The 24,863-nt window shown below is 45.6% G+C and overlaps 1 protein-coding gene across 4 annotated transcripts in view; it reads right to left on the bottom strand.

Annotated features, from left to right (window-relative positions):
- Positions 1-11,958: 11,958 nt before the first annotated feature.
- Positions 11,959-24,863, bottom strand: part of FNDC4 (fibronectin type III domain containing 4) — a 56,067-nt gene continuing 43,162 nt past the window's right edge. For 3 of the 4 annotated variants that reach the window (XM_063440753.1, XM_063440754.1, XM_063440751.1), the window contains 2 exons: positions 15,783-15,913; positions 11,959-12,378 (listed from right to left, as the gene is read on the bottom strand). In XM_063440753.1, coding sequence (XP_063296823.1) covers positions 12,343-12,378; positions 15,783-15,913 — 167 coding nt within the window. In that variant the 3' untranslated portion in view covers positions 11,959-12,342. The remainder of the gene's footprint in view (positions 12,379-15,782; positions 15,914-24,863) is intronic. The other variant, XM_063440752.1, reaches the window with a different exon arrangement.

Consider the following 24,863-nt stretch of genomic DNA (forward strand, 5'->3'; position numbering starts at 1 on the left):
TGGTGTGTGTAGGGTATTTACATGAGATGGATAGGGTGTGTGTAGGGGATTTACATGAGATGTATAGGGGGTGTGTAGGGGATTTACATGAGATGTATAGGGAGTGTGTAGGGGATTTACGTGAGATGTATTGGGGTTTTACATGAGATTTATAGGGGGTGTATAGGGGATTTACATGAGATGTATAGGGTGTGTGTAGGGGATTTACAGGTGATGTATAGGGGGGTGTAGGCGATTTACAGGCGATGTATAGGGGATGTGTAGGGGATTTACATGAGATGTATAGGGGGTGTGTAAGGGATTTACAAATCATGTATAGGGTGTGTGTAGGGGATTTACAGGTGATGTATAGGGGATATGTAGGTATTTACATGAGATGTATAGGGGCTGTGTAGGGGATTTACATGAGATGTATAGGAGATGTGTAGGGGATTTACATGAGATGTATAGGTGGTGTGTAGGGGATTTACAGGCGATGTGTAGGGGGTGTGTAGAGGATTTACAGGTGATGTATAGGGGGTGTGTAGGGGATTAATACGGTGTGTTAGCAATGTTTAATAGGTTTCTAGGAGGTGTATATGATGTATAGGATGTGTAGGGGGTGAATTGGGCATTAGTAGGAGGTATAGGAGATTTATAGGAGACATAGGGTGTGTAAGGGGTTTATATGAGGACATGTAAGGGATATATATGGGCATTTATAGGGCGTGTAAGGGGTTTATATGAGACGTATAGGGGATTTATATGGGCATGTAAGGGGTTCCTATGAGGCTATAGGGGATTTATATGGGCATTTATAGGGCGTGTAAGGGGTTCATATGAGGCGTATAGGGGATTTATATGGGCATTTATAGGGCGTGTAAGGGGTTTATATGAGGCGTGTAGGGTATTTATAGGGTATGTAAGGGGTTTATTTGAGGTGTGTAGGGGATTTATAGGGTCTGTAAGGGGTTTACATGAGGCGTGTTCGGGATTTATAGGGCGTGTAAGGTGTTTAAATTAGGTGTGTAGGGGATTTATAGGGCGTGTAAGAGGTTTATATGAGGTGTGTAGGGGATTTATAGGACGTGTAAGGGGTTCATATGAGGCATGTAGGGGATTTATAGGGCGTGTAAGGGGTTTACATGAGGCGTGTAGGGATTTATAGGGCATGTAAGGGGTTTATATGAGGCGTGTAGGAGATATATACGGCGTGTAAGGGGTTTATATGAGGTGTGTAGGGGATTGATAGGGCGTGTAAGGGGTTTATAGGGCGTGTAAGGGGTTTATATGAGGCGTGTAGGGGATTTATAGGGCGTGTAAGGGGTTTATATGAGGTGTGTAGGGGTTTTATAGGGCGTGTAAGGGGTTCATATGAGGCATGTAGGAGATTTATAGGGCGTGTAAGGGGTTTACATGGTGTGTAGGGGATTTATAGGGCGTGTAAGGTGTTAATATGAGGCGTGTAAGGGGTTCATATGAGGCGTATAGGGCATGTAAGGTGTTAATATGAGGCGTATAGGGGATTTATATGGGCATGTAAGGGGTTTACATGAGGCGTGTAGGGGATTTATAGGGCGTGTAAGGGGTTTATATGAGGCGTGTAGGAGATATATAGGGCGTGTAAGGGGTTTATATGAGGTGTGTAGGGGATTTATAGGGCGTGTAAGGGGTTCCTATGAGATTATAGGGGATTTATATGGGCATTTATAGGGCGTGTAAGGGGTTAATATGAGGCTATAGGGGATTTATATGGACATTTATAGGGTGTGTAAAGGTTTTATATGAGGCGTATAGGGGATTTAAAACAGGTTTATAGGAGATTCATAAGGGGTATATAGGGGATTTATAGTAGGTTTATAGATGATTTACAAGGGGTATATAGGGGATTTATAGTAGGTTTATAGATTTATAAGGGGCATATAGGGCATTTATAGAAGGTGTATAGATAATTTTTTAATGGGTATATAGGGCATTTATGGTAGGTTTATACATGATTTATAAGGGGTATATAGGGCATTTATAGTAGATTTATAGTTTTATAAGGGGTATATATAGTATGTTCATTGATGATTTATAAGGGTTATATAGGGTATTTATAGTAGGTTAATAGGAGATTTATAAGGGGTATATAGGGCATTTATAGTAGGTTTATAGATGATTTTTAAGGGGCATATAGGGCATTTATAGTAGGTTTATAGGAGATTTATAAGGGGTATATAGGGCATTTATAGCAGGTTTATTGATGATTTATAAGTGGTATATAGGATATTTATAGTAGGTTTATAGAAGATTTACAAGGGGTATATAGGGCATTCATAGTAGGTTTATAGATGATTTCTAAGGGGTATATAGGACATTTATAGTAGGTGTATAGGAGATTTCTAAGTGGTATTTATAGTAGATTTATAGATGATTTATAAGGGGTATATATATAGTATTTATAGTAGGTTTGTAGATGATTTATAAGGGGCATACAGGGCGTTTATAGGAGATTTATAAGGGGTATATAGGGCATTTATAGTAGGTTTATAGCTTTATAAGGGGTATATAGGGCATTTATAGTAGGTGTATTGATGATTTATAAGGGGTATATAGGGTATTTATAGTAGGTTTATAGGAGATTTATAAGGGGTATATAGGGCATTTATAGTAGGTTTATTCATGGTTTATAAGGGGTATATAGGATATTTATAGTAGGTTTATAGGAGATTTATAAGGGGTATGTAGGGCATTTATAGTAGGTTTATAGATGATTTATAAGTGGTATATAGGATATTTATAGTAGGTTTATAGGAGATTTATAAGGGGTATATAGGGCATTTATAGTAGGTTTATAGATGATTTATAAGTGGTATATAGGATATTTATAGTAGGTTTATAGGAGATTTCTAAGTGGTATTTATAGTAGATTTATCGATGATTTATAAGGGGTATATATATAGTATTTATAGTAGGTTTGTAGATGATTTATAAGGGGCATACAGGGCATTTATAGTAGGTTTATAGGAGATTTATAAGGGGTATATAGGGCATTTATAGTAGGTTTATAGCTTTATAAGGGGTATATAGGGCATTTATAGTAGGTGTATTGATAATTTATAAGGGGTATATAGGGTATTTATAGTAGGTTTATAGGAGACTTATAAGGGGTATATAGGACATTTATAGTAGGTTTATAGATGATTTATAATGGGTATATAGGACATTTATAGTAGGTGTATAAGAGATTTATAAGTGGTATATAAGGTATTTATAGTAGATTTATAGATGATTTATAAGGGGTATATATATAGTATTTATAGTAGGTTTATAGATGATTTATAAGAGGTATATAGGGCATTTATAGTAGGTTTATAGATTTATAAGGGTATATCAATCATTTATAGTAGGTTTATTGATGATTTATAAGGGGTATATAGCGTATTTATAGTAGGTTTATAGATGATATTTAAGGGTTATATAGGGCCTTTAATAGTAGGTGTATAGATGATTTATAAGGGGTATAAAGGGCATTTATAGTAGGTTTATAGGAGATTTATAAGGGGTATATAGGGCATTTATAGTAGGTTTATAGATGATTTATAAGGGGTATATAGGCCATTTATAGGGGATATATGGAAGTTGTTGCTTCAGACTCCGATGATAAGATAAGATAATTGGTTTATAATAAGACTATTTCTCAATCTAACAATTATAACAATTACGCCACAAATTGCAAAACTACTGGTTATCACTGTATTTACATAAAAAGACAGATGTAAACTTTAACACAGTGTGAAACAAGTTGCAGAACTCAACACAAACATAGTGAAAGAATAAAATGTGCAATTTGTAACAGTAAAAATGAATAAAACATGAGAACATAATTTAATGGCTGACAGAAAAACAGCGTGAGTTCACATTGTAATACTAAGAGAACAGAGCAAAATAATTATCCCAAAGCAACGGAAAATGCGTTCTTTTCCCAGAGAGACATGGGATTAAACAATGACAAACACCAGAGAATGGTCTGGAATGTGAGGGAGCAGTGACAATGAGGGATTGTGAGTCCGGGATGGAGCAGAATGCTTGGTACAGCGTCAGTCATTACAGAGTGTGATGTTATAAGGGCAGAGTGCCGGGTACGGGGTCAGTCATTCCGCAATATAATGATATAAGGGCAGAGTGCTGGGTACAGGGTCAGTCATTAAGGAGTATGATGATATAAGAGTGCTGGGTACGGGGTCAGTCATTACAGAGCATGATGGTATAAGGGCAGAGTGCCGGGTACGGGGTCAGTCATTACGGAGTATGATGGTATAAGGGCAGAGTGCCGGGTACAGGGTCAGTCATTACGGAGTGTGACGGTATAAGGGCAGAGTGCTGGGTACAGGGTCAGTCATTAAGGAGTATGATGTTATAAGGGCAGAGTGCCGGGTACAGGGTCAGTCATTACAGAGTGTGATGATATAAGGGCAGAGTGCCCGGTACAGGGTCAGTCATTACAGAGCATGATGGTATAAGGGCAGAGTGCCGGGTACGGGGTCAGTCATTCTGCAATATAATGATATAAGGGCAGAGTGCTGGGTACGGGGTCAGTCATTACAGAGTATGATGATATAAGGGCAGAGTGCTCAGTACATGGTCAGTCATTACGGAGTGTGACGGTATAAGGGCAGAGTGCTGGGTACAGGGTCAGTCATTATGGAGTGTGATGTTATAAGGGCAGAGTGCTCAGTACATGGTCAGTCATTAAGGAGTATGATGTTATAAGGGCAGAGTGCTCAGTACATGGTCAGTCATTACGGAGTGTGACGGTATAAGGGCAGAGTGCTGGGTACAGGGTCAGTCATTACGGAGTATGATGGTATAAGGGCAGAGTGCTGGGTACAGCGTCAGTCATTAAGGAGTATGATGGTATAAGGGCAGAGTGCTGGGTACAGGGTCAGTCATTACGGAGTGTGACGGTATAAGGGCAGAGTGCTCAGTACATGGTCAGTCATTAAGGAGTGTGATGTTATAAGGGCAGAGTGCTCAGTACATGGTCAGTCATTAAGGAGTATGATGGTGTAAGGGCAGAGTGCTGGGTACAGGGTCAGTCATTACGGAGTGTGATGGTATAAGGGCAGAGTGCTGGGTACAGGGTCAGTCATTAAGGAGTATGATGATATAAGGGCAGAGTTCTCAGTACATGGTCAGTCATTAAGGAGTATGATGGTATAAGGGCAGAGTGCTGGGTACATGGTCAGTCATTACGGAGTATGATGTTATAAGGGCAGAGTGCTGGGTACAGGGTCAGTCATTAAGGAGTATGATGGTATAAGGGCAGAGTGCTGGGTACAGGGTCAGTCATTACGGAGTATGATGGTATAAGGGCAGAGTGCTCAGTACATGGTCAGTCATTACCGAGTATGATGGTATAAGGGCAGAGTGCTGGGTACAGGGTCAGTCATTAAGGAGTATGATGTTATAAGGGCAGAGTGCTGGGTACAGGGTCAGTCATTCCGCAATATGATGTTATAAGTGCTGAGTACATGGTCAGTCATTACAGATAATGATAGTATACATGCAGTGTGATGTATTTTAGGGAATGGAAAGATTGGAGAAAAGAGAGATTTTGGAGGAGGGTGAAGGATGGAAAGAACAGTAATGGCTAACACGTGACAATCCAGTATTAGAACAATATACAATGCTTCACCACGTTTACAAGCGTGTGTGAAGTTAGCGTCATGCCAAATGCACACAGAAATGGCCAACATTGGTACAAACAGTCCGTTCAGTGATTGGAAGACTTGCGATTCTTATGGTGCAATAATATAGGAATAAATGTGGAGGCCTATGCCCCCTATATACAATATAATGCACAGCTATACAGGTCTATACAGAGAAGAGACATCAGGACAGAGAACACACATGCTTCTCTTATTTACAGAGTCGCACCAACCAAGGGTGGCAGACAGAGGATCACCCACACCGCTAACGCAAGCAGGGAAACTGCGGGCAGTCTTGGAACATGCAGAGCAGAGGATCCACCAGCAGCCAGAGGGTTAATGCTATGCACAATGGAAGATAGACAGGCGTGTTATTTACACGCAGGTTACACAGACTGCGTGGTGCAGTATGTAATTCTAACACAGAGACTGGAAGGCGGGTGTTAGCGTCAGAATATCCCAAATTACAATGAGATTGCAGACATTTAACACAATTCATTCCAAGGTACAAGTTTAAAAACTGAAGAGACAAAAAAAGTCTTCTGTTTTTATTGTAAACAATCAATGGCGAGGCTGCAAGCACAGGTTAAAGCATTGATGCCCCTGGTGACAGATCATAGGAACGTTCCTGCCTGTGCACAGAGTCATTGTCAGGGCAGATAGTGAGTTCTAACAGACAGAGGAGTCATTGTCAGGGCAGACAGCGAGTTCTAACAGACGGAGGAGTCATTGTCATGGCAGACAGCGAGTTCTAACAGACAGAGGAGTCATTGTCATGGCAGACAGTGAGTTCTAACACACAGAGGAGTCATTGTCAGGGCAGACAGCGAGTTCTAACAGACGGAGGAGTCATTGTCATGGCAGACAGCGAGTTCTAACAGACAGAGGAGTCATTGTCAGGGCAGACAGTGAGTTCTAACAGACAGAGGAGTCATTGTCAGGGCAGACAGCGAGTTCTAACACACAGAGGAGTCATTGTCAGGGCAGACAGCGAGTTCTAACAGACGGAGGAGTCATTGTCATGGCAGACAGCGAGTTCTAACAGACAGAGGAGTCATTGTCATGGCAGACAGCGAGTTCTAACACACAGAGGAGTCATTGTCATGGCAGACAGTGAGTTCTAACAGACAGAGGAGTCATTGTCAGGGCAGACAGCGAGTTCTAACAGACGGAGGAGTCATTGTCAGGGCAGACAGTGAGTTCTAACAGACAGAGGAGTCATTGTCAGGGCAGACAGCGAGTTCTAACAGACAGAGGAGTCATTGTCAGGGCAGACCGCGAGTTCTAACAGACGGAGGAGTCATTGTCAGGGCAGACAGTGAGTTCTAACAGACAGAGTCATTGTCGAGGCAGACAGCGAGTTCTAACAGACAGAGGAGTCATTGTCAGGGCAGACAGTGAGTTCTAACAGACAGAGGAGTCATTGTCAGGGCAGACAGCGAGTTCTAACAGACGGAGGAGTCATTGTCAGGGCAGACAGTGAGTTCTAACAGACAGAGGAGTCATTGTCAGGGCAGACAGCGAGTTCTAACAGACGGAGGAGTCATTGTCAGGGCAGACAGCGAGTTCTAACAGACGGAGGAGTCATTGTCGGGGCAGACAGCGAGTTCTAACAGACAGAGGAGCCATTGTCAGGGCAGACAGCGAGTTCTAACAGACAGAGGAGTCATTGTCAGGGCAGACAGCAGGTTCTAACAGACAGAGTCATTGTCAGGGCAGACAGTGAGTTCTAACAGACAGAGGAGTCATTGTCGGGGCAGACAGTGAGTTCTAACAGACAGAGGAGTCATTGTCGGGGCAGACAGTGAGTTCTAACAGACAGAGGAGCCATTGTCAGGGCAGACAGCGAGTTCTAACAGACAGAGGAGTCATTGTCAGGGCAGACAGCAGGTTCTAACAGACAGAGTCATTGTCAGGGCAGACAGTGAGTTCTAACAGACAGAGGAGTCATTGTCGGGGCAGACAGTGAGTTCTAACAGACAGAGGAGTCATTGTCAGGGCAGACAGTGAGTTCTAACAGACAGAGGAGTCATTGTCAGGGCAGACCGCGAGTTCTAACACACAGAGGAGTCATTGTCAGGGCAGACCGCGAGTTCTAGCACACAGAGGAGCCATTGTCGGGGCAGAGAGCGAGTTCTAACAGACAGAGGAGTCATTGTCGGGGCAGACAGCGAGTTCTAACAGACAGAGGAGTCATTGTCGGGGCAGACAGCGAGTTCTAACAGACAGAGGAGTCATTGTCGGGGCAGACAGCGAGTTCTAACAGACAGAGGAGTCATTGTCGGGGCAGACAGCGAGTTCTAACAGACAGAGGAGTCATTGTCGGGGCAGACAGCGAGTTCTAACAGACAGAGGAGTCATTGTCGGGGCAGACAGTGAGTTCTAACAGACGGAGGAGTCATGTGGGATAAAGGAGGTCAAATATTCGGAGCCATTTCTTGTTCTTACAATCTGATTAAATCCGTGTGATATTTTGGCCCTCTCCTCTGGTAGTTATCACTATAAAGATTTGTCACTAATCCCTAATTTAGTCACAGCAGTCACAGCTAGTCACACTGAACGTTTACATTCATCATTTTCCAGCCAAATGACTCTGAACACAGAAGCCTACAGTGAACGCGACACGCGGGACCAGGACGCGGATTAATCACTGAATTCTTTATAGCTGCTTTCATGGGAGCCGAAAAGTGCACTTTGATTAAATGAAAGTAAAAGGTTTTGAGGCCAGGAACGCCATCGTGTGCACTGCACGCAGACAGTGATAACCCTGCGTTTACATTCTCCTTATAAGATAATATAGGGAAGTTGTAATACTAAGTATCACACAGGAGAATTACTATACACTTCTCAGAGCGTCTTTCCTAGCCAATAGGGGGAGAGAGGAGATTATGAAACGCAAGTCACCGTGACAAATGGTCTGGGGTCTGCTCAATGCAGAGATATTTAGCAGAAATTCCCCAAAAAGGCTCCATAGCTCCCCCTGTGGCAGATTCCAGTTCTTGTGTACACAATGCATCGGCCTTATTGGAAAAAAGACAACTGTAGGGCTTTGTAAATGTAAAAAGGCACAGTGACATATAAACTGCTCCAGCTGGGGTTAACTAGTAACAGCATGAATTACTGCAGCTTAAAGAAAGAGGAACAAAAAGCTTGGATAATATATATTTACATAAAAATAGTTTTTCATACAAAAATAACCAAAACCTCTAGATCACTTAGGGACATTACTTGTCTATCGAGTCTGCTAAAAATCATGTGGAACTCCCAAGGCCAAGCTAGGAAAGCACAGAATTCTATCCATCCTGCTGTGTGCAATGCTAAGGATACCTCTAAACTTACTTTCATGTGTACCCGGTGAGTCATTTCTAAGTGTTTCATAAAGACAACATCTTGAACTATCAGAATAACAGCGTTGTGATTTCAACTCCAACACAATCTAAGGATATGGTAAGAGAAAGTAGAGTTTCTCTTAAAACTTGAGAAAAGGCTGATTATCTGCCATCAGGCTTGGTCATTCCAACACCGTCCCTAGCACAGGGTGCCGAGGAAAGACCATGGCCGTGCCCCCCTCAGGGCTGCCGCACACTGGCAATGTCTCTGCAGAATGTAAAAAGACCCCTGAAGGTAACAGAGCAACTTTACATGTGGCTATGATATATTGACGATATTGCTCTAACATACATACATTTATTCCTTACCCAAACAGAACATCAGCAGTGACATTTCATAAAGGGATATGAACGGTAAAATTAACCATAATGTAATCTGATAACTTTCTATGTGAAATTAATAAATCGCTAAATTACTGGCTAACTAGCCCGTCAAGGGAAATAATATTCAGTAATATAGTCTAAATGAATGCAATATACGAAGAAACAAACAGATCAGCAATCTGTAGGTTTATTCAACCATCAGAGAAAGGCACGCCCGAGCCATTGGCTGAGAAAGACGCTAGAATGTCGAAACGTTGCCTTTCTGGGATAATGGGTCCATTGTACCTGCTTTGCCAAGTGCTGAGGTTCTTATTTATTTAGCCATGAGTTTATCGAACAAGGACTTTACCCGGAGCTCAGATCAACAGATCACTTTTCACACATTCTTACTTCCTATTGTATTATAGTCAGACAAACAGACCACGAGAGGGAGAATCTTGCGTTTAGTGCGGATTTGTGAGATATAAAGTGATGATCAATATTCACACCCATTACATAACCTCAGTTTGTACAGAATATGCTACCCGCCACAGAACACAGGGCCACAGCCACATGGCAACTCAGCCATGGGATGAAAACAAGTGGTGCTCAGGCCACAGAAAATGCAGTACATGGCACCTCAGCCATGAAATGTACACTGCACCCCAATACGTAATGGACATGGAGCCTCAGCCAGAGGATATATAGGATGAGGGATATACATGGCACCCCAACTCCAGGACACACAGAATGTGGCACCTACTGATTATGCCCCCACCCTGACAGAACATCAGCGTATCCATGAAGACAATAGCTTCGTATTTGATTGATGGTTACGTTTTGACACAAATGTTTAAAATAGGACTTTTCTGATTTGTATTTCCATTCTGTCACAGGCTGAGGTTTTATGATATTTTATATGTAGACGTAGATGCTATTGTTTTCTTATTATCTATTATTTCTCAAACATAAATCTTTCTGTTACTTGTCTCTGCATGCACAGACACACCAATTTACACACCTCTCAAACATACACACACAGATATACAGTATACACACACATACAAACACAGATATATTATATGCACATACAGAGAGATAGACATATTGTACATTTAGCCACACATACACAATCACTCATACATTCAACATAAAAGATTCCGTGACATAGACACATTAGATGCAACCAGTAACATACACACACAGTCACACCTACACTCATACATTGTCCATTTTCAGTAGAACACACAGTCACGCCTGCCCTAATACATTACATGCATCTAATAACAGACACGCAGACACACCTACATTCATACATTACATGCATCTAATAACATACACGCAGACACACCTACCTTCATACATTACATGTATCTATAAACATACACACAAACACACTTACATTACATGTATCTATAAACATACACGCAGACACACTTACATTACATGTATCTATAAACATACACGCAGACACACCTACATTCATACATTACATGCATCTAATAACATACACGCAGACACACCTACATTCATACATTACATGTATCTATAAACATACACACAAACACACTTACATTACATGTATCTATAAACATACACGCAGACACACTTACATTACATGTATCTATAAACATACACACAAACACACTTACATTACATGTATCTATAAACATACACGCAGACACACCTACATTACATGTATTTATACACATACACTCAGACACACCTACACTGACATATTATATGCATCTAGTAAAAGTCATACCAACACTCACACATTACAAGCATTTATTAATTTACATGTAATCATACCTACACTGATACACCCACATGTATACATTATGTACATGTTTATACTTCTACATACATAAGTTACATGTATCTAGTAACATGCATTCATTACATACATTTAAACAAACCTATATCTACTTTACTCACATACACACAAGAATATCGGCTTGTACACCTATACACATACATTAACAGTAACCAGCACTTACAATGTAATACACGTACATTCAATACTATCACGCAGTCATACATTCCACATCCATTTAGTTGATGAAGCATTGACTCCAACACAGACCATATAAAGCATTGTGTCAAACGTGAATCATACACAAGCAGTCACTCATACACATACAGATTGCAGGGTCCAAGCATGTAATAATAGCTTTATCAGCAACACACACACACAAGGCACGTCACATACAGCACACATTCTGTATCACATTCACGGAATAATAATTCTCACACAAACACATTATAAATTCAGCAATATCCAACAACATTCATAAACAGCCATGTTTGAGAAAATTACACACATCACATAGATATAATAACATCATGTAATATTGTTCCTCTTCTAATGCATGTTAAGGCAGATTTGCCGGCAGGAGAGAAATCCATGTTGGTGGATCTAAACCCTAACAGCGTGAATAGCTTCAAATCCAAGAATTAATATCAAATAAGGGTTTGAAAAATGATGAGATAGATGTTCCTACATACTCCACCATGTCCTTGTCCATGCGCAGTAGGCAACACCAGGAATTTTATCTGGTTAATGTTGTGAAAAACACCTGAAAAATTTAGAATTTGAAAAGAGTAATCTCCTTCACCCAGCCCCAAGGTTCGGTGACCTGTTATACCAGCATCCCTTGACACAGTGTGGTGACAGCTGATAGCATGTGTATGCAGTATCGTGGACTCCTCACCGGCTCCTCTATCCTATTAATAAGGACATGCACATGCTTTCACCATGCTGTAGTTCAGGCCTCCCACGGAACGGGAGATCTCTGTGGTGGTTTTTGAGGATGGGGTGGATGAGCCCTTGAGTATTCTCCGCAGAGTTCTAGTGGTATTGCTATAAGATGTCTTCGGTTATAGGTGCTGCTCTTGTCCGTCTGGTACAGTGGGGGTCCAGATCCCTTGTCATCGTGTGGGGGAGAAAGTTACCCTGTAGCGCAGACACAGCTATCTTATACTTCTATGATGTTAACCGATGGTGTCTTCTTCTAGAGAGAGAAATCTCACATTACACGAGAGCTCAGAAAATAGATAACACATAAATGCTATCAATTAACATACTATAAACATTGATTAACCAAATTTAGTCATGTACATAGGCGTGCGCACGGGGTGTGCCGGGTGTGCCTGGGCACACCCTAATCCCGCGGCACGCCTATGTATTGAGACCGGCAGGGGAGATCTCAGGATCCCCCCTGTCGGCTAATGCAGAGCGGCTTTGCTCTCAGCCTCCCTCCCCACCAACCCACAGGCAGGGAGGCAGGAGAGGACCCGGGGAGCTCTTGCCAGCAGCTCCGCCGGGTCCTCTGGCGGGATTATGAGCGTAGCCGCAGTTACCTCTCCACTGGATCATCAGGGATGGTAGCACCAGAAAGGATCCCCCCTCCCAGGCATAATGTAAGAAGGGAGGGGGGATATTAAGCCACACCTCCACTGGACCACCAGGGAAGGCAGCAGCAGCAAGGTCCCCCCTCCCTACATAAGGTAAGAAGGGAGGGGGGATATTTACTAAATGGCCCCCACACAATACACACAATCCCCCAAACATACAGCACACACACACAGCACTCACATACAGCACACAAACAGCACCCCCCACACACAGCATCTACACACACAGCACCCTCACACATACAGCACACACACAGCACCCTTACACATACACACTAACAGCACCCTTACACACACACACATCACCCTTACACACACACACACACACACTAACAATACCCTCACATATACACACTAACAGCACCCTTACACACAGCATCCTTACACACATATACACACTAACAGCACCCTTACACACACACACACAGCACCCTTACACACACATACAGCGCCCTTACACACACAGCACCCACACACACACACACACACACACTAACAATACCCTCACATATACACACTAACAGCACCCTTACACACACACACACACACACACACAGCACCCTTACACACACATACAGCGCCCTTACACACACAGCACCCACACACTAACAATACCCTCACATATACACACTAACAGCACCCTTACACACAGCATCCTTACACACACACACACTAACAGCACCCTTACACACACACAGCACCCTTACACACACACAGCACCCTTACACACACATACAGCGCCCTTACACACACATACAGCGCCCTCATACACACACATCACCCTCACATATACACACTAACAGCACCCTTACACACACACACATCACCCTTACACATACACACTAACAGCACCCTTACACACACACACACCACCCTCACATATACACACTAACAGCACCCTTACACACACACACACACACACACCACCCTCACATATACACACTAACAGCACCCTTACACTTACACACACACACATCACCCTTACACATACACACACACACATCACCCTTACACATACACACACACACATCACCCTTACACATACACACTAATAGCACCCTTACACACACACACAGCACCCTTACACACACACACAGCACCCTTACACACACACACAGCACCCTTACACACACACACAGCACCCTTACACACACATACAGCGCCGGGAGCGCCCTTACACACACACCGCCCTCACACACACAGCGCCATCACACACACGCAGCACCCTTACACACACACACACCCTTACACGCACAGTGCTCCTTACACACATAGCCCTTACACACACAGCGCCCTTACACACACAGCGCCCTTACACACACACACAGCGCCTACACACACACACAGCGCCTACACACACACACAGCGCCTACACACACACACAGCGCCTACACACACACACACACAGCAGTATATGGGTGTGTATGTGTGTGTGTGTATATATATATATATATATATATATTTAACATATATATATATATATATATATATATATATATATATATACGCGGCGTGTGTATTTGTGCTTTAGGGTGCACACCCTTATACAATAGGCTGCGCACACCTATGGTCATGTACACATGCATTCTCATATCCCACTGCCCCCTCACACTGTACCTATAACTAACCCCATCTATCTCACTGACCCCTCACTCCGTACTATAACTTACCCCATCTCACTGCCCCCTCAAACCGTACTATAACTTACCCCATCACACTGACCCCTCACTCCGTACTATAACTTACCCCATCTCACTGCCCCCTCACTCCGTACTATAACTTACCCCATCTCACTGACCCCTCACTCCGTACTATAACTTACCCCATCTCACTGCCCCCTCAAACCGTACTATAACTTATCTAATCTATCTCACTATAATTAACTCCATCTATCCCACTGCCCCCTTACCCTGTACTATAACTTACCCCATCTATCCCACTGCGCCCTCACCCCATACTATAACTAACCCCATCTATCTCTCTGCCCTCTCACCCTGTACAAAACCTTACTCCATCTATCTCACTGCCCCCTCACCCCATACTATAACGTACCCCGTCTATCTCACTGCACCCTCCCCCTACACTATAACTTACCCCATCGAACCGTACTATAACTTACCTCATCTATCTCACTATAATTAACTCCATCTATCCCACTGCCCCCTCACCTTGTACTATAACTTACCCCATCTATCCCACTGCCCACTCACCCCATACTATAACTTACCCCATCTATCTCACTGCCCCCTTACCCTGTAATACCGACTTGAGGAGGCAAATCTCATCTATCCCACTGCCCCCTCACCCCATACTGTAACTTACCCCATCTATCTCACGGCCCCCTCACCCCGTACTATAACTTACCCCATCTATCTCACTGCCCCCTCACCCCATACTAGAACTTACCCCATCTATCTCACTGCCCACTCCCCCTGTACTATAACTTACCCCATCTATTTCACTGCCCCCTCACCCCATACTATAACTAACCCCATCTCACTGCCCTCTCACCCTACACTATAACTTACCCCATCTCACTGCCCCCTCACCCCATACTATAACGTACCCCATCAATCTCACTCCCCCTCACCCTGTACTATAATTAATCTCATCTATCCCACTGCCCCCTTACCCCGTACTATAACTTACCCCATACTATAACTTACCCCATCTATCTCACTGCCCCCTCACCCCGTACTATAACTTACCCCATCTATCTCACTGCCCCCTCACCCCGGCCTATAACTTACCCCATCTCACTGCCCCCTCACCCCGTACTATAACTTACCCCATCTATCTCACTGCCCCCTCACCCCGTACTATAACTTACCCCATGTATCTCACTGCCCCCTCACCCCGTACTATAACTTACCCCATCTATCTCACTGCCCCCTCACCCCGTACTATAACTTACCCCATCTATCTCACTGCCCCCTCACCCCGTACTATAACTTACCCCATCTATCCCACTGCACCCTCACCCTGTATATCCTTATTTCACCTTTCGCAGTAGCCCTCCTGTCTGCCGCTCTGGCGTGCTCTGCTCTGATGATGCTTTGGCTTTCTCCTTATTGTTATTGGAATCATTGTCTTTAATGATGTCATACTGTCGGCAGAAGAGAGCGATAACCGCTGCATGAGACGAAAAAGAAACAACCTCAATACAACACCAGTGTCTGAATACTAACATAATAAATAGTCTTTAAATTGTTGAAGTTACTCTCTATAGACGGTATATACAGTATTTGACATTACTCTACAGACGATATATACAGTGATTGACATTACTCTCTATAGGCAGTATATATACAGTGACAGATGTTACTGTGTATAGACGGTATATATGGTGATTGATGTTACTCTCTATAGATGGTATATACAGTAATTGATGTTACTCTCTATAGACAGTATATACAATGATTAACATTACTCTCTATAAACGGTATATATACAGCGATTGATGTTACTGTCTATAGACGGTATATACGGTGAATGATGTTACTCTCTGTAGCGGATGGCATTGGGCTGTCCTCAGACTTCTGTATATTCATATGTGTTCGGTTACATTTTGCTATATGCATGTAAAGTGTATGCCGCATTCGTCTGATTGTTCGGTAAAATCACTCCAGTTAGTATGCGAGTGAAACTACCGAACAATCAGACCACCCCAGGAATAAGTGTGCCTCCAATTACCGTTCGCAACAATGTTGCGATGTTGCAAACGGGTAATTGGCAATCCGTGCAGTGTGTGCTTTGTCCTCTGGGTGGCCGCCATTCGGGAGACGAACACGTGGCGGCGGCCATCTTAAACTCCCGAACAGCGGTGTTTTGCCGTCGAGTGTCTGGAACCCAAATTGGACACTCGGTTAGGCAAACACCGTTGAGACCTCCACACGGCCATCAATTCGTGTAGGAACTACCGAACGGCTCCCCGTTCGGTAGAAAGAACCCCACGAACAAGGGGGTTTACCCCAATCCTCCCCAGTCTCCATAACCCAAGCCATTCATGTATTTTATTCCACTTTTCTGTGACCGACCGCAGGGCCAAAATGTATGAAACCCCTTTCGGCTGTTAACTCCAGCGCAGTTGGTCTTTTTATTACCTCCAGGAATTTCCCGAACCCCTGGTCCGATCTGGATGATTTTTGGATATGTGTCTCACCCAGATCAGGGCTACCAGGGGGTGTAATATTTAAAGAGGTACCCCTATGTTTAGGGATACATCCAGAAAACCAGGGGAACTGTGGATGGCAACTCATGTATAATTGGTGTATTGTTTAATTACTGTAAATCCCTCCCTTGCATGGGAGAAAGCTTTAAAAGAAGGTTGAGTGATTAAAAGTTGAGTTCTGCTCCTGATGCTGTGTGTCGTCCAGTCATTGGGATTTATATTGGGATATTATCGGATTGTCTTGCCTGCTGTAATTATTGCCTTATGGATTTTTAATACTTGTTCCTGAGCCTCACTGGGATCTTGAGTGGAGATAACCTGTGGAATATCAGCTCTCCGCTACACTCTCTATAGCTGGTATATACGGTGATTGATGTTACTCCCTATAGACGGTATATACGGTGATTGATGTTACTCTCTATAGACAGTATACACAATGATTGATGCTTCTCTCTATAGACAGTATATATACCATAGCCTATTGCATTAGGGTGTGCACCGTAAAGCACAAACACACGCCGCATGTATATTTATGTATGTGTGTGTGTATATATATATATATATATATATGTGTATACCTATATATATATAAATATGTATATATAAATATTTACACACATACATACATATTTGTAGTCGGGGCAATATAGCCGAACAGAGAAATCTTAGCATATTATAAACATAAAACCATAAGTTAGCACCAGTCGGTTGTGGTGTGCCGGAACCGACAAAGCAGTAGTCCTGTAATAAAAGTGGGCCCACCTTAGATGGTGTTGTGCATAGAGGGAGTGGTGGGAGGGTTGACTCGCCAGACCAGCAACGGTAAGGTGGGAGTGGATTGGCAGCCCTTTTAAAGGGGAACCAAGCCCCTCCCACAACTACAGGCCAAGCCTTCAAATTTGTAGTCGGGGCAATATAGCTGAACAGAGAAATCTTAGCATATTATAAACATAAACCATAAGTTAGCACCAGTCGGTTGTGGTGTGCCGGAACCGACAAAGCAGTAGACCTGTAATAAAAGTGGGCAAAAAGAAATTACCAGAAAACGTAAATCTTTAACAACTTAATTTATTGAGATAAGTCACAAAAAGCTTGTCTTAATTCTTTAACGGGATTAGGTATGTAAAGCGTGTAGGCGGAGGATTTCCAGCATCCCATAGCCTTAATAATATGAACGGGTATGTGGTTAGCGGAAGCCGAAGATGCTGCCCCTATACGGAAAGAGTGACCTGAAAATTGATTTGGGTTTAGGCCGAGCCTGGTTAACAGTAGTCGTATGTATAACATGAATTTAGCTTTGGTCAGAGTGTGTCCATATAGTTCAAACAAAGGCTGTTGTGGTTGTTTGTGTGAGTGTGCTGTGTGTGTAAGGGTGCTGTGTGTGTAAGGGTGCGGTTAGTGTGATGTCTGTGAGGGTGCTGGTAGTGTGTGAGGGTGCTGTTTGTGTTCTGTGTGTGAGGGTGCTGGTAGTGTGCTGTGTGTGTGTGTGAGGGTGTTTGTGTGTGTGTGTGTTTGTTAGGGTCCTGTTAGTGTGCTGTGTGAGGGTTCTGTGTGTGTGCTGTGTGTGGGTGTTGTGTGTTTGTGAGGGTGCTGTTAGTGTGCTGTGTGTGAGGGTGCTGTTTGTGTGTGAGTGTGCTGTGTGTGTTTGTGAGGGTGCTGTTAGTGCGCTGTGTGTGAGGGTGCTGTGTGTGTGTGTTTGTGAGGGTGCTGTTGGTGTACTGTGTGTGTGAGGGTGGGTGGGTGCTGTATGTGTGTAGGTGCTATGTGTGTGTGGGTGCTGTTTGTGTGCTGTATGTTTGGATGATGGTGGAGGTGGGGGCAGATTAGTTAATATCCCCCCTCCCTTCTTACCTTATGTAGGGAGGGGGGACCGTGCTGCTGACATCCCTGGTGGTCCAGTGGAGAGTGAACTCTAGCCTGTGGGGCTAGAGTTCACTATCGCGAGATCTGAGCATTGCCGTGACAACGCTCAAATCTTGCGAGAGGAATCCGGCGGAGCTGCTGGCTAGAGCTCCACGGGTCCTCTCCTGCCTCCCTCCATGCTGCTGTGGGCCGGTGAGCGAGATCTTTGCGTGAGATAGCGCCGGCTCTGCATGAGCCGACAGGGGAGACTCTGAGATCTCCACTGCCAGTCTCAATCCATAGGCGTGCCGCGGGGATTAGGGTGTGCCCAGGCATACCCGGCACACCCCGTGTGCACGCCTATGATATACACAGTGATTTATGTTACTCTCTATAGACGGTATATATGGTGATTGATGTTACTCTCTATAGACGTTATATATGGTGATTGATGTTACTCTCTATAGACGGTATATATGGTGACTGATGTTACTCTCTATAGACAGTATATATGGTGATTGATGTTACTCTCTATAGACGGTATATATGGTGACTGATGTTACTCTCTATAGACGGTATATATGGTGATTGATGTTACTGTCTATAGACGGTATATATGGTGATTGATGTTACTGTCTATAGACGGTATATATGGTGATTGATGTTACTCTCTATAGACGGTATATATGGTTGTAACGGAATGCAGTATATTAGTCCACGATATCCGTTGGTATCTTCAGGAAATCCACAGTCAGAGTAGAAAGCAAGGCAATATCCCCAATCCTCCCAATAACCGGACGAAACACAGTTTGGGAGTCAACTAACTCGGTTTATTCACAAGCAGCGTATTTATGCAGTTCCCCATGCAAGGGGTTTCCATACAGATATTCCAGGGGATTTCTCCCAACATGCATTGTGACTTTCCCAACAGGCATCGCTGCACGAGAAGGATTCTCCCACTAAAATGGACGATTAAGTGGATTATCCCCTCGTGCAGCAAAACCGACAATTGACATTAAAATACATAATTCCCGTAATATTCGGTACTTTAGAATAACCGAACGTTCGGTAGATAGCTGGGGTCGGGGCGCACACTTTGTGAGAATACCGCTCCGATCCCAGCTGAATTGACCGAACGCCGCACATAATACATTTAAACATCAAGGTGAGTTTAAAAGTACCGAATAAGTACGGGACACATAATGTACCGAACGCGGTACTCCCGAACGCTCTGGAAGTCCAGCGGTGTTCGGATCACTGAGTAGCCGTTTTCAGTTTCAGGCTCTCGACGACCGAACACCGCTGCAGAGACAAAGGATCCAAGATGGCCGACCGCCGCATGGTCGGTAGTGGCCACCTAGGAGAGCCCTTAATTACCGATTGCAACAATGTTGCAATCGGTTAATTGGTGCCACACGACCTGTGAATGTGTGGTCTACCTGGGGAGTCCACATTCGTATGGCGAATGGCCAGGATAGCCGTGTTTCGTCGTACGAATGCTTTGTATGCTGGCGGCATACGGCTGCCAGCATGCGAACGGTCACAGTACAATACACATACAGTCAACGGGACACGTTATACATTCAGCCTACGGACAACCTGCAATGAATATAGTTCAGAAGTGGCTAGGTTTGCCACAATGCTCCCCCAGAACCAAGCCGGCATACACAGTCTGATCCCAACGGATCGGCTTGGGGATGTCCGGGAGAGTACTCACAGATCACTTCTCGAGTTCAGTCTGTCTGGATAACCCGTCAGCGTTACCGTTTTGTTTTCCTGGCCGGTAATGGATAGTAAAGTCAAAGGGCTGCAGCGCCAAGCTCCAGCGCAGCAGCCTGGCATTGTCTCCAGACACACGGTTTAGCCACACTAACGGGTTGTGATCTGTGAGTAAGGAAAAAGGTTGTCCGTACAGATATGGCTGCAACTTTTTAAGGGCCCACACCACGGCCAGGCATTCTTTCTCGATGGCGGCGTAGCTCACTTCCCGGGGTAGTAGCTTGCGGCTTAGATAGGCTACGGGGTGTTCTCCGCCATCGGCTCCCACTTGGCTCAGTACTGCCCCCAATCCAAACATGGAAGCGTCTGTGTGAACAAGAAATCTTTTAGTTGGATCAGGAGCAGTTAACACAGGAGCATTAGTGAGAGCAGTCTTGAGTTGTTGGAATGCCTGCTCACACTCTGGGGCCCAGACAACCAGTCGGGGAAGGTTCTTTTTGGTCAGGTCCGTTAGGGGTTTGGCCAGGGTGCTATAGTCGGGGACAAACTTCCTGTAATAGCCTGCCGTCCCTAAGAACGCCAGCACCTGGGTCTTAGTCCTGGGGGTAGGCCACTTTGCTACGGCCTCAATCTTGGCTGGCTCAGGCCTCTGCTGCCCACATCCTACACGGTGGCCCAGATACTGTACCTCGGCCATACCTATGTGGCACTTGCTAGGTTTTAGGGTTAACCCAGCCTCCCCAATGCGATCTAGGATCGCCCCGATGTGGTGTAGGTGGTCTTCCCAGGTCTGGCTAAAGATGGCTATATCATCTAGATAGGCACAGGCATACTCCTGAAAACCGTCCAGTAGCCGATCTACCATCCGCTGAAAGGTAGCCGGAGCGTTTTTCATCCCGAAAGGCATGACCTTGAATTGGTACAGGCCAAACGGGGTGACAAACGCCGACTTGGGGATGGCGTCATCGGCTAGAGGAATCTGCCAGTACCCCTTACACAAATCAATGGTAGTGAGGTACTGGCCCCGTGCCATCTTATCGAACAGCTCGTCTATCCGGGGCATCGGGTAGGCATCAGACACCGTTTTGTCATTTAGCCTCCGGTAGTCGACACAGAATCGGGTGGTGCCATCCTTTTTAGGTACCAGGACTACCGGCGATGCCCAGGGGCTATCGGAGGGTTCGATAACCCCTAGCTGCAGCATTTCGTCTAGTTCGGCTTTCATATGGGTACGGACTGATTCCGGAACCCTATATGGAGCCTGGCGCATAGGTAGCTGTCCCGGGGTCTCTACTCGGTGGGTGGCTAACGGAGTGTACCCAGGTAAATTGGAGAAGGTAGTCCCTTTGGCTACAATCAGCGCCTGTACCTGGGCACGCTCCTGGGGGCTTAGCCGCTCCCCCAGCTGGACTCCCCGGGAAGGCTCTATCTGTTCCTCGGGTTCTAGTAGGTCAGGTAAGGGTAGGTTCTCCTGATCCTCTAAGGAGGAGGCACAGATTGCCGTCACATCCTCGATCCTCTCATGGTAGGGTTTGAGCATGTTCACGTGGAGCATGCATCTCTTCCCTACCCCTGAGCAGGGGCCGATCACATAGGTAGTGTCGCATCGCTGCTCCACTACCTGGTATGGGCCTTGCCAGATGGCCTGCAGCTTATCGGTGCGGACGGGCTTTAAGATCAAGACCTTCTGTCCCACCTGAAAGCTGCGGTCCCTGGCTCCTCTATCGTACCAGCGTCGCTGGCGTTGCTGGGCCGCCTGGAGGTTGGTGTGTACAGCCTGAGTTAGCGCCTCCAGACGGTCCCTGAACTCCAGGACGTATGATATGATAGGGGTTTTGTTAGTGGGACTCTCCCCCTCCCAGTGTTCCCTAATCAAATTCAAGGGTCCCCGCACCCTCCTCCCAAATAGTAGCTCAAACGGGGAGAATCCTGTTGACTCCTGGGGAACCTCTCTATAAGCAAAGAGTAAGTGAGGCAGAAACCTCTCCCAGTCTTTGTGGGTCTCCCCGAACGTCCGAAGCATCTGCTTCAGCGTCCCGTTGAACCGCTCACATAGCCCATTGGACTGGGGGTGGTAGGCGGAATTAACTATTGGCTTAATGCCACACACCTTCCACAGATGTTGGGTAACTTCGGCCGTAAATTGGGTACCTCGGTCTGAGATGATCTCTTGGGGAAACCCTACTCGGGAAAATACCTTCATTAAGGCTTCCGCTACGGTCTCAGCGTGGATATTAGAGAGAGCTACAGCTTCGGGGTACCTGGTGGCGTAGTCCACTATAGTTAGGATATATCTTTTGCCAGAGGGACTGGGTTTTGGCAAGGGCCCTACGATATCCACCGCTACTCGGCTGAAGGGTTCTGCAATGATGGGTAGGGGACATAGCCTGGCCTTGTGGCGATCCCCTCGTTTACCTACACGCTGGCAGACGTCGCAGGAGGTGCAATACTGGCGCACATCCTGAGAGATCCCGGGCCAGAAGAAGGCATGGGTCAAACGGTATCGGGTACGGGTCATCCCTAGGTGTCCTGACAAGGGAATGTCATGCGCAATTCTCAGCAGCTCCTGTCTATATTTCTGGGGTACCACTAGCTGTTTATTAGTTAAGGTGACAGACCCCCCCACATCTTTTGCCGTGACACGGTATAGCAACTCTTTCTCCCAGATGAACCGCTCCCCCTCTAGCCCTGCTTGGTCTGTTTGTGCCCTGTCCCTATATACTTGGAGGGTGGGATCGGTCTGGACTTCGGTCGCAAAAGTCGTCGGGGTATCCCAGGACATGGGGGTCAGTTGGGGAACAGGGTCTCTTACCTGAGCCTCAGAGTGTATCGGTGTAGCCGTGGTGCGAGCCTGTTGTCGGGTGGTTACGGGGTGTGCCTCCTGGTACGGAGCCTGGGGAATAAAAGCGGAAGTCATTTGGCCCAAGTCATTCCCCAGCACAACATCTGCAGGTAAATTCTGCATCAGCCCCACTTCCACAGTTCCCTCTCCCACACCCCAATCCAAATGAACCTTGGCAGTGGGTAGCCGGTATACTGCTCGCCCTGCCACCCGTACTGCCACTGAGCCGCCAGTGTGGGTTGCGCCTGGTACCAAATGTGGTGCAACCAAAGTTAGAGTGGCTCCTGAATCCCGGAGCCCTTGTACCTCCTTCCCCTCTAGGGTTACTAGCTGACGGTGATGTTGTCGGTTGTCGGTGGCCCGGACCGACATTACCTCATGTAGCACCCCTAGAGGCTCCTCAATTTGAGCACTCAGCAATTCTTGGGTGGCGGGGGCTACCTGGTAATGGTGCGCAGCAGCCCTGGGTGCCAAATTTTGTCGCACTTGATTCCAAGCTTGCCGGCTCCTGTTTTGGGTGCACTCTCGAGAAATGTGCCCCCACTGTTTGCAGGTGTGACACTGAATGTTAGCCCGGCCGTTGTATCGGGAGGGGGGTGGTGGAGTATTCAGTGCTGGCCGGTGCAGGGGTACGGTGGGGCTGGTAGGGATAAAATTATTGGGCGTCCCTGTAATCCGAGGGAGAGTCTTATTTTGGGCACCGTGATGCCTCCTGGCATCAAAATGCTGATCCGCCAATTTAGCGGCTTCGGGTAGGGTGAGTGGTTTACGGTCCCTCACCCATTCTTGTGCTTCCGGGGACAAACCATTAAAAAACTGTTCCAGCAGCATTAACTGCCTCAACTCCTCCATGTTTGTAGCGTTGCTGGCCTGTATCCAGCCTAGTGAGGCTTGGTCCAGCTTGTGCGCCCATTCTGCATGTGAATCTTTCTCAGGCTTGCGCAAGCCCCGGAATTTCCGCCGGTACGCCTCTGGGGTAATAGCATACCTCTCTAAGATCGCCCTCTTTACCTTAGGGTAATCTTTGCTGTCCTCTCGGGCTACAGCACGGTAGGCTTCAGCTGCCCTACCCGATAATTTGCCTGCCAGCAGCGGCACCCATGTGGCGGGTTCCAAATCGTGCAAATCGCACAGCCGCTCAAAGTCCTGCAAATACCCATCGATTTCGTCCTTTTCTTCACAAAACGCTTTAAATGCGTGATGTGGGACTTTGGGCTTTACCTGTCCGTAGGTGGAGGCAGTAACAGACTCTGCCCTAGGCGGTGTTGCTGGTGTGCTGGTTGCCATCAGATAATCCTGTACATCCGATATCATCACGGTCATTATTTCCAGCGGTAATGGTTGTGGTAGGAACGCCAACCTGGTCCGTAGCTCTTTTTGGAATGGGGTCTCTTCCACGGCTGGTGGGGGTGTAGCGCTGCGGGCTTGGTCTCCCTCCATCAGTTCTGCGATCAGCACAGCCTTAGATTTGTTGCTGGCTATCTTACCCCTGGCTTCCAATAGTTCTT

This window comes from Pelobates fuscus, chromosome 2 (genome assembly GCF_036172605.1).
Source record: "Pelobates fuscus isolate aPelFus1 chromosome 2, aPelFus1.pri, whole genome shotgun sequence".
Lineage (NCBI taxonomy): Eukaryota > Metazoa > Chordata > Amphibia > Anura > Pelobatidae > Pelobates > Pelobates fuscus.